At 41.2% G+C, this 12,009-nt stretch overlaps 1 protein-coding gene across 1 annotated transcript in view; it reads left to right on the forward strand.

Annotated features, from left to right (window-relative positions):
• SMARCAL1 (SNF2 related chromatin remodeling annealing helicase 1) overlaps nucleotides 1–10,598 on the forward strand; it is a 355,566-nt gene extending 344,968 nt beyond the window's left edge. Inside the window, exons 16-17 of the mRNA XM_085649962.1 lie at nucleotides 6,124–6,220; nucleotides 10,298–10,598. Coding sequence (XP_085506088.1) covers nucleotides 6,124–6,220; nucleotides 10,298–10,501 — 301 coding nt within the window. The 3' untranslated portion in view covers nucleotides 10,502–10,598. The remainder of the gene's footprint in view (nucleotides 1–6,123; nucleotides 6,221–10,297) is intronic.
• Nucleotides 10,599–12,009: the final 1,411 nt, after the last annotated feature.

The following is a 12,009-nucleotide window of genomic DNA, read 5'->3' on the forward strand; positions in this document are numbered from 1 at the left end:
CTGCCCGTCCGGTCGGCGCCTCCTCGTAACCGCGCAACTTTTCACCCTTCGGGCAATGAATCACATCGCAGACCGATGGGGGGGTAAAAGGTCGCTTTTATTTCAGCAACGACAATTCAATACAATAATACAATCGAAGTAAAAAAAAAAACACTCAATGGCGGATGGCTATTCAAAGCTCAAGTCACGCCTCACGTTTTTGGAGATAATAGATGGCTATATCAACTCACCTAATTCTCATCAGTTGTTAAATTAATTCCATTATCAGTCTCAAAAACTTCTCGATATATCTACAACGACAATGTAGAATATTCACAATTCAGAGTTCAGAGTATCACGGGGAAACTTTCAAAAGGGATCTGGAACTTTCACGACTCATTCGATTTACTTACATTTTCGAATGCTCAGATTCCATTTACTGCTACCACGCCATTCTGAAAATAGCATCTAACGCGAACACTTCAAAACGGGACCATTTAAACCTCATTTGTGAATACGTCATCCAAGGGCCATGTGGTTTAACCTACTGGCCAACCAAATTACCCTATTTGCCAGCAACTCTTAAAGCTGCTGCACTGCTGAATTCTGGGACATGTAGTCTTATAAGACCCACCTTACGTTCTAGATAATTCAGTCATTCCATTTAAACCCGTAACCACACAGTTAAACTTCAAAATAAGGTACGCTTCCTTTTGCAACAATGCAGTATCAATGTCTAATGCACGTTTGGATGTGTCTAATACACTCAGCACAGTCCATTTGAAATCGCGTTCATTGTGATTTGTCTATAAAGTGTTGCACCATCGGTGCAGTGACAACCTTTTTTTTAATCTGTGACCGGTGCTGCGTTATCCGCTGGTTTATCTGTTGGTTAGTCTTGCCTACATACATTTTCAAACACGAACAATTGGAAAGTTGGCATTTTTCTTTCTAAACCAAATGTGCCTTTCAACAGTGTCCTTGATGACATGACTGTAATAGCTCTCCTGTGGTGTGATCTGTATTCTTTCCAGACACGGAGAAAGAAGATCCTTGGTCATGGGGCAGGGTGTTTCTCTTCTGAGGAGAATCTCCTTGGGGTTTGTACTCCGCCCGGACTGAGCGTTAATTAGTAGCCTCAGGGATGTGCCCACCCCTACCTTGCGTCTAAGGGCTGCCTGCCTGCCTGCCCTACCTCTAACAAATGCAGCTTACGCTTTGGCCTGTTTGCTTCTGTCCCTCCAGACCACTGGTTCCAAACTGTGCGCTGTGGGAGCCACCAAACCTAGCCAGTGGAGCCACGCACCAAGCACTTTAATGCATTGAATGTTAAAGGGTCTGTTGGCTTCAGTTAAACTAATTAGACTTAAACTCATGATGTTGATGATTTGTAATGACATGCCTAAAGCTGTTAACTTAGTGCTTAATTGATGGCATGTCGAGGGAGATGACCTCTATATTTCACTGGATCCCCACGTTCCAAAACACCCAAAGTAAGCAGAAGATGCCTGATTTGTCTTGTTCGACTCGTTAATATTCTGGGTTTTTTTCCAAATGCATTTTACACCAATGCAAGTTATCAGGAAAGCACAGTTGTCCTGTCTATTAAACACACTAAGTATTATTAAGTATTGAAAGTTGTACTTGAATCATAGGTACTTCCAGTACACATTTATTTCAGCTCACACACTATTTCCAGACAGGCTTGCTCTCTCCTTGAGCACAGGGAAGTAAAACACCATATACGGCAAAATGCCAAAATTTGGAAGCAAGAAAGTGGGATGTTTTAAAAAAAATCTGAGGAATTTATTTTACTTGCATTGATTTGGAGGCAATTTTAGGGAGGAGACAGCAAAAATAAAGCTGTATTTGGTTTACAAAATCATGAGTCATCATGCTGAGACAGGTGTGTTGGCACGTATAACATGAGTAGAAATGGAAGTGCATGCAAATATTCTTCAAGCGCAGAAACACTCCGGCAATGGGGCCTACATGCATAGGGGTGCTATCTAGCGCTGTAAGTGGGATAAAAAAAGCTAAAAAAGGCATGGACAAAGAAGTGTAACTAGGAATATTTTATTAGATGTGCCGCCTTAGTTATATGAAACACCCTGCATATATGATTATAATACATTCATCAGCTTCATCCCAATTATTTTCAGGGAGAAAAATGCAAGTACTTCTGAGGCAGGGGCTTACACCCCCCGCCCCACCCCTTCCCCTCCAAAAAAAATAACAGTGGGGAGCCACGGGCAATGGCCATTGGGTCAAGGGAGCCGCAGGTCAAACAATCTGTCTGCTCCAGACAGATTGGCGTCAACCCAAGGAAAAGGGGATGGTTAGACAAAGGGGGCACCCACAGATTGGCACTGGGTATAAGAATAGCACCCTTAGAACTAGCACTGGGTATAAGCAGGGATGTGGAATTCCAATAGCCCGACGCCCAGGACATATTGTTTGGAGGCAAGGGCAACAAGTTTTCATGCCTATTTTGTCCTCTGGACAAGTAGGCCCAACCCCCTACAGTACAAACCCTTTGGCTGCAAGTTTACAATCCCACATTATGGATCAGGGAAGACCATTATCTGCAGTTAAGGTAATATTTTTGTCTGTTTTATTGTTGGTCAAACATGAATTTATGGATCATTAATTGAAAGCCTTTATTATTAGGGCAAGCACTAAGTAAATGTTGTGCGCTCTGACTGCACTACGGACAGTGGTTCCAGTATAATAATGTGTACACACGTTTTTAAAGCTTAGCAATATGAGGCTATGTATAATGTTCCCAGAATGCTCTCTGATTAGATGCAAATATTTGCAGAAGCTTGAAAGCAAGATTGATGATTCTCTGCCTTCAAAATAAAATGTTCACACAAAAAATGAGAGTAGTTAAACATTTCGCTAGACTACTGTAAAAGTTTAAGTGCCATTTAGTAAAATGGATTGATGTATGCTAGTATTTTCCAAAAATATTCATAATTGAATAATCAGTGTAATCAGTTTGAATAGGTACATTATGAAACATAAATAAACAAGCATTGGCAAAGCCAGTAGGTCTGAAATTGGTGGTCAGCCTTTTAGTCTTGTCAATGCGTGACTTGTTTTGGCATGGTTTTTGTAAAACCTTATTGGGGTGGGAGCTGCCAGGCCCTCACCATTATAACAAACATTGGCAAAAGCAAAAATTATTTTTGGTCTCAAAAAGTACTCATTGCCAAAGTAGTTCCTGGCACTGAACAAAACTACTTTGTGTGCCGGTATTCTCGTTGTGAAAGAGCAGAATGCTGTCACGCACAGAGAAGCCGGTGGGGGAAAGGGGGGGGGGGGGGGAATTTGACTAAAACACAAAAGGTCATGGTTAACACCAGACCTAATTAGGGGCCCAATTATTAAAGAAAGTCTCAAAAGTGCACCCATGGTATATGTCCTTTCATTAAGTGTAGATATATGGCTTTCGTTAATTCACAAGAATTTACAGACGTAGGGCAAGAAGTAGTACTGTTAGTACTGTTGATCTGCATTGTAGCATGAGCAAATATGCATGTGTAGATTTGCTCATCAAAAAGTGTTTGCAGGTTCACTTTTCCTCCAACCACTTTTTTCCCAACTCTGGAAGAAGATTGTCTGCCATTCTCATGAGTAAATTACTAACCTTTCTCACTATGGGAAAAGATTAGAGAAGAGTTGGTGAAAACCCTTGAAATATGCAAGTTAATAGGTTTGCACAGACTTAAAAGAGCATTCCAAACCTGGAATTGTTGCTTAATACTATCTTCAGCCCCAGTATGTAGCTCTGCGGAAACAAGGCAACATTAGGGAATTGCTAGTATTCAAACCCTACTATGGTATGAGCCTTGGCATAATCAGAGAGGATATAGAAGAGATCTTATTTCAGGAGATAGCTGTCTTAATTTGTCGCCGATTACACAGCACTACCTGGACAAGTGAATTTTGTTACAGGACAAGTAGATTTATGTAGCAACCTGCCTTGTGGACTGTAGATATTTTATTAAATTCCACACCCCTGGTATAAGAATAGCACCCTCAGACCTTCTCAACAGAACTTTTCTGGACATGTGGAAGATTTAGATCTTATTTCATGAGATTGCTGTCTTAATTTGTCGCCGATTACACAGCACTACCTGGACAAGTGTATTTTTTTACATGACAAGTAGATTTATGTAGCAACCTGCCTCGTGGACTGTAGATATTTTATTAAACTCCACACCCCTGGTATAAGAATAGCACTCTCAGACCTTCTCAACAGAACTCTTCTGGACATGTGGAAGATTTAGAAGACGGACTACCCTGCTGTCTGAAGAAGGAAGACTGGACCTGCTTGTCTTGAACCCAGGATCCCCAGAAGTGACTCCAAGGGTCAGTTGGCTAACCTCGTGTACAGGGACACAACAAGCTTCCAGATGCCTCCCAGCAACTTCTCAGCTGACCAACATCACCTGGACCCGTCTAAGACCTGCTTCTGGCCTCTGCCGGAGTGAGTCCTGCCTCAAACAGAACTCCAGGTGAACATCCAGAAGTTCTTGGCTCCTCGTAACCGCAAGCGGGCTCTTCGTGCCAAGAAACATCCATCCGTGACACCCACCAACACGAAGCTTTAGCGCCAATTGGCTTTTGGTGTCAGCTACGACCTTCCGTGCCAGCAATGGCTGCTTCATCTCCTGCCAAAGAGAAGCTTCAGCGACGACCTGCTCTTCGTGTCAACCACCAACACGAATCTCCGCCCTGCCATGTGAAGCTCCAGCTGAGGTTCCGTGTGTAGATTTGAACAGTGAGAAGGGAAGCTCTTCTCAGGATACACTTGGGCTCTGAATCCAACCTATGCTTCTTTGCGTTTGGCCTGAACCTGTGACGTTGACCCGGTCCAGTGGGACCAGAAACCTGTGAGAGGGGCTTTTTGGTGCTATTTTCACCTAGAACCTTCAAAATACGTAACCCCGGTTCTGCTGATTGGATGTTTGATGTTGTAGTGTCATTTTATTTATTACATTGTACTCTATTTGTCTAAATTGTTTCAGGATTTTTCTTGTGTTGTGTTTTGAATGTACCGCTGTTTGAGTACTGCATATATACCTCTAAGTTAAGCTTGACAGCTTTTGTGCTAAGCTAGTGGAGCGTTAAGCAGTTTATTTTGTGACGTTTGTGGTTCAACCTGAAGAAGAATTTAGGTTTATTATTTGATTGGGCTTCCACCCCTCTCAACTAATAACCCAATTTCTTACACAGTGCACCCCGCACACTCACACTCCTGCTAGAACAGCCTCCCTGCATTGGGATACACAGAAACAACTCAAATGGGTTATTTAATCTATATTTAATTAATTAGCTCGTTCATTCAGTATACGTAGATATTAAGAAAGTGAACGTTTTATATGAGAAACCTCTGAGGTGTGGTACAGTGACTTTAATCTGTACTTTGGAGAAAGGTGTTGGGACTTAGGTTCTGGTGGTGACTTCCAGGTCTGAGCATGTGCTCATTAAAATTTTAGCTGTATAACTAGGAATCCTGGGAAGAAAATGTATGGCACAGTGAAGAAACTCTTGTTTATAAAGGGGGCGGTAAGTGCATGGAACAGTTTTTCTGTCAGAGCTCGCTGTGGGCTATAAATCAGAAACAAAATGAAATGCCATAGGACGAACAGAGCAATTGTGTAATTCCAAAGTTGAGTCTACAGTGTTTTAGTAAGCATGGAGATGAGAAGACTACTTGAGACTAGGCTCCAAACTACCTTTGGGATGTGTGTGTCTACAGAGTAAAACAAATGGTGGTTTGTGTTTTTTGTTTTTCTACCACATTTTATTCATTATGGACTGCCACTTTCTAGAAAAGAGTTTTGCTCCATGGGGTACATACATTCCAACAATCAGCTCAGATCCTATCCAGCCGACCACAGCATGTTTCTGGGTTTCAGAAAATCTACCTCGGTCATCTATTTTTAAGAGACATGAAGTGATGTTTTCTGTAATAGCGGGTGTACCTCTGTAGGGTAAAAGGAATTGGTAAACAGACTTTCTTTGCCACTCCAGAAGGTCTTTAATTTAGATTTTCATCCCCTCACCATGATAAAAACATTTTCAGTTGGGAAATATTTTGCCAGTCTGATGAACAACGTGCTTCTCCCACAGGCCCATGATCCAGGAGAAGATCAGAGTGCTTGGCCAGGCTGGGCTGTCAGAAGATCATTTCTCCCAGACAACAGAATCTACAGATTTCTTCTACAAGGTAAGAGACTTTTGGAAGGAGTGCCAAAGTAGACCGGGTCAGGAGAGGAGCCACCTGCTCTGACCCATCACACCTGCATTATAACATTTAGCCCAGGATTAGGTTTTTCTCTTTGAAATAATTCCAGCTATCCTAGTTCCAAACCCATACTGAAGGGCTCATGGGATGATAGAACAAGAGGATGGTAGCTGCACTAAGTTGTGAAAGAATTACACAGCAAACATTAAATATTTTATAGGAGATGCTCTAAGGATAAAGAGTAACAGCCACCCGACGTTACTAAATATGTAGACCGCAGTCTACAAATTTACAGAACAATAAGAGTCGATATTCTGAGCAAAAATGTTCCAAATGAAATTGAGTCCACACGATATTTCCGTAGAAATCTTCTCCAATCTTGTTTATTCCAAGTTCTGCAAGGTTACAGCCACTTCAGCCATCAGCAAAACAACTTTAGCCAACACGTGTTGCGTCTTAGTGGAAATATCCACCGACTTCCTCAGGGCTAAAAATAAATAGGTAAGCCCACATTATGACAGATACAACCATACGCTAATGTAATAAGCGTCAATCCATTAGTGATAAAAACAAATCCGAAATAGGTAAATTATATGATAGTAAAGGTCATTTGAGAAAGCGAGGGTATAGCAATGGTTCGGTGAAAGAATGGCTAACATGTAACATGGTTAACATGTATACATCAAGTGTGAAGCCCAAGAAAACGTGGTAAGTTAAAGAAAAACAGACAATGTGCTACAAAATTGTCTTCTCCTTCAATGTGTCACTCCTAGCAAGTTGTAATGCTCTCTTCTTTGCTTTAAGAATAATATCTTTCTCGTAACCTCTTGCCACAAACCTTTGTTCAATGTCAGCGCACAGTTTTCAAATACTGAATTAAAGCAAATAAGAGCACGTTGAAACTTGCTAGGAGTGACACATTGAAGGCGAAGACAAGTGGAAATAGTGAGGGTATTTCCCCTGTTTGACTGGTCACCGGTTACCACCCATGGTCACATAAGACATACAGTATATTCATACGCTACTGGTATCTGCTTAGAGCTGATCGAACATTACAACTCTACATTTTGAAACATCTTAGTATCGCCTACCATAAAGGCAGAACCATACGCAATATAGTGAGTCCTAGTTACCCAAGGGTATGTGAGCTGGGTTACACATGGTTGCATAAACTCAATGAGGGTTCTTTCAGATGTATAAATTGTAGCATGTGTAAAATCTCTGTACATGGAATTCATGATTTTGAATTCAATGGCTCCAGGAAGTACTCCATATGTACTCACATTGATTGCATGACAAAATTTGTGGTTTATGCAATTATTTGCAAATGTGATAACATTTACGTAGGTAGTACAATTAGATCCTTGAAAGATCGAATTGCTGAACATTTTCAGAGCTCTAAAGAATTTGGATGACAGATAACCTATTGCTACTCATGCCAGAGATTCTGAGGCACAATGTAAACAGCTGAGCTTCAAATTCCATGGTATTGAATCCATACCAACTGATGTCAGGGGTGGAAACCGAGAGCTTAGACTAAGACAGAGTGAGGCACGTTGGGTTCTGAATTTACGTGCCGTGGACATGGGTCTAAATATAGATAATGAATGACAGTATTTCTTGGGAACATGATGTATATGTGACCAATCCACTATACCATTCTCCCCTTTTGGATAATTCACTACTATCTTATCCTTATACTTCTGTTTTCCTGATAGTTAGTTCAAAAGTGTACACACCATTATGTGGTGATACATAATTGGGATGACTTTATCTGGTTACTCTGTGACCATCTTACCGATATGTTTTCCTTTCTCTATCGGTGGTTTGCGTGACACTGCATGTAGTGCGTGGTGACACACACTAATCTGAACCTTAGATTGACCAATATTAGAATCTATATGCCACCTGAACTGACTATGTGGTAAACCGACTGACTTTTGCCATTTAATTTTAATATTAACATTTACTCTTACGTTTAGTTTTCTTTAACTTACCATGTTTTATTGGGCTTCACACTTGGTGTATACATATTATCCTTCCTCTCACCGAACTATTGCTTTACCCTCGCTTTCTCAAATGACCTTTCATATCATATAATTTTAGCCCTGAGGAAGTCAGTGGATATTTCCACAAAGACGAAACACGTGTTGGCTATAGTTTTTATTTATTTTTTATTTTTCATTTTACAGAGTTTTATATAGCGCTAACTTGACCCGAATCAGGTATCAGAGCGCTTTACATAGCACCAATTGCATTACATGAGGACACATTAATTTTTTTGTTAGGCCCGGGGAGATAAGTTATTTGCCCAGAATCACAGGATGTTCAGCGTCATTGCCGAGACGCTAACCCAGTGCCCCAGATTCGAAGGCGACCGCCCTAGCCGTTAGGCCAACTCCTCTCCATAGTTGTTTTGCTGATGGCTAAAGTGGCTGTAACCTTGCAGAACTTGGAATAAACTAGATCAGAAAAGATTTCTGCAGAATTATCGTGTGGCCTCATAATTTCATTTCGGACATTTTCGCTCTGGATATTGACTTATTGGCTCATGGGCTGAGCTAGTTAAAGATCATCTTTATCACATCGCCATTTTAGTGGCCCAAGGGAGTATTGAATGGAGTCTTATATTCTAAGCGCAATATTTTTATTTAACTAAAAAGACCTCTTGCTGTTTTTAGGGCAGAAATACACTGCCTGGTAAAAAAAAAAGAGCCTGAAGCGTGTCCCCAGCACATGCCCACTTTCAGCTCTTTTGTTATGTTGTTGTGGGCCCTGGCTTGTTTTCCATTGCCTCACCCAGTCTTTTCCATAGTTGTTATTGTAATAGATGGGGGGTTAAAATGTTAAGGCTTCCTATACTCTACAAGGAATCCTGCCTGCTAAGCTTACAATTATGGAAAAAGATGGAGAATAACAGGGTCATTGCTTTAAATCTTTTGGTGTGTGAAAAATGTCCGAGCTTCAAGTTAGCTGGCTAGGCATCAATGCTTAAAATAGTTTCTTTTGTTTTGCTTGCAATTTCCAAAAAACACGGGAACATGTTTGTGGGCTTGGTAGCCCTAGATATCTATTCCCCTGGGTCTCCTGAATGTATCAATCCCAGACATATCTATGTTGCATAGGAATTCTGACAATCTGTGCTTCCTCCTGTTAGTGTTTAGTCCTCAATTCTTTTTCTATTTGTCTAATAGCCATAGAATTGTAACAAAAGGTGTTGGACTTGACCAAGAAACACAAACATGATAGGCTACTGCCATAATCCTGATTGGCGTGCTAGGTGCCTTCAGGAAAATAGACGTTTCGTATTTTGTGCATGAAACTGACCCTAGGGGGCATTTACCCCTAGCCTCGCTCACACATACATGTTGGTGGAAAAGATGAGCTCGGAGGTCCCCAAGTCAGACATACAAAGCATATATTGGTTTGTAATTAAGCAGGAAACTGCAGATTCTATAACAATGTGTGCTCATGGCACCATGATTGGCAGAATAGTGTGCATATCACTTATCGCCCATCAGGCAAATGAACATTAACCCATTAATGGACCTAAATATAGTACCCATATGTTTGAAATCTGTCTTGAGTCTCTCTCAAGTTTCCCTGCTCAGTTTTCTCTCAAGTAGCCCTGGATCTGATGTGTTGCTCATCTTTGTTTTACAGATCATGCCCTCACATCTGTGATTTATAGGTCTCTCTTCTACATCCCTGAGCTCTGTCTCTCATCTGTATGTCTCTTTCTCAGTGTATGTTGTGGCTGTGGAAGAAAGTAGAATGGTAGTAATGCAGCTGCCTTGTTTTTCTCCCCTGCCTTCCTCCACCTGTATCTTTTCCACCACAAAAGAGAAAATCAAGACCCAAGGTGGTTGAGCTGGAACAAGCATTTAAAGTACCTTGAATAGAGTTTTGCGCGATAGCGCAGTACAGGCTGTTTACCTATTACATTTAAAAGTGATACTTCTTAATACTAAAGTTTTTGTAAATCCATATGAAACTTTCTGTGAATAGTCCGATATTACTTACTGTGACTGTCTTTCTGTTGTGTTTTTTTTGCCAAAGGATCCAAAGCAAAAGACTATTTATGACCTTTTCCAAAGGTCATTTGCGGTAAGTGAAGACGATATAGATGAGGCCACACTTCTGGAAGCTGCTGATGCGTGCCAGGAGGCAGAGCTGGAGCTCACACCAGAGGACACATCAATCACTTACACAGAAAGCTCATCTAAGAAGAGGAGAATTGAGGACTTCTTCGGAAAACAATGACATCAAAAGTGTCTTAACATTTCTTATAAGAGTGTATGTTGTATATCATTGTTATTGTATACTGAAAACATGTGAGAATAAACAGACTTTAAAAACATTCGAGTGAGATGTCTCGCAGCTTTAACTATTTCAGTAATGATTGACTTAGGAAATGCTGGTTATCCATGTAAGAATCGTGACTTCAAGAGAAAACAATTAATTATGCTCTCTCCTGTGTGAGTAACTATCTTTAAAATTAGTTAGAATCTGATGGTGAGACCTAACGGTGGTCAATTGCATTTCTTTGTTGCTATTTTGTCAATCTCAAGTGAAATAAGGTCTTTATTATTCCTCTTAAATGATGTTAGTATGCTATCTGCGTTTTTGTAAACCTCAAATATGTTGCTTTTTCTCTACCCTGTCTGACTTCCACTTAGGACAGGTACTTAGATTTTTGCACCTGCCTTTGGGTGCTTCTCTTTCAATAGATGGAACTATCATCCCTTCAGAAGCCAGACTAGATCTAGAAACTTCACATATCTCTGCACCTGTGGGTATGCCACAGCTCTGCCTTTGCCACCAGATCCGCCCCAGAATATGACATCATAAAATCATATGATGCCATCTGTTACACTGATAGCGGTACATGGGACACAAGCACAACCCTGATTCATGCACTAAACGTTGTTTCATTCATGCAGTATGCCATCAAGGAGCAGAGGACCAAGTCTTTTTGGCTCGGGTGAATGTTGGACTTGGTGTCGCTCTAGTCCCCATAACTCAAAGATGAGCCTTTAAGATGGAATGCATTATCTTTAAGTCTCTGAATGGTAGAACCCCCAAATTCATTGACAGTCTTATTGAAAGATACACTCCGACCGCAACCTGCGATCTGCCCACATGCATTTCCTGACTACACCTTCCTTCAAACTGAAACGTTTTGGTGGAACAAGGTTCGCCATACTAGGCCCCAGATACTGGAACTCCCTGCCTCTAGAAATCAGATCCTGCACAGACCTCGTGAGTTTTCGAAGGCTCCTAAAGACATGGCTATTTAGACAGGCATACGAGTAACATATCAGGACCGGCACCCTTAGAGTAGCGCCATGAAACCAATCTGGTGTAAATACGCTTTATAAATAAAATAACTGATGTACTGCTCCTGATCCTGCTCCAGCACACCTTGAGTAGCAAGTCACTGAAAAGTGCTGCTTCAATGGACAGGGAGAAGTTCTCTAGGAAAGTGCACAAAAAGTATTGTAAGAGGAATTCTTCAGCTTCTGAACGGCGATCCCATTTAAAGTGCATGCTTTCCAGTATGGAGTATAATTTCCAGACAACTGCTTTGACGTCCTCTTCCAAGCCCACCCTGGTGAATCTGGACCCAGCGGAACTGTCCCTGGTAAAATGAAGCTCTGGGCTTATAAGGTAGTAACAAGCTTTAATGAGTCAAGACCAAACCTGGTGGGAATCTTCCTGCAACTGACCCAATTCCCCAGATTCCATTCCATTTCAGATTCTACTCATAA

The sequence above is a fragment of the Triturus cristatus genome, chromosome 3_2, assembly GCF_964204655.1.
Source record: "Triturus cristatus chromosome 3_2, aTriCri1.1, whole genome shotgun sequence".
Lineage (NCBI taxonomy): Eukaryota > Metazoa > Chordata > Amphibia > Caudata > Salamandridae > Triturus > Triturus cristatus.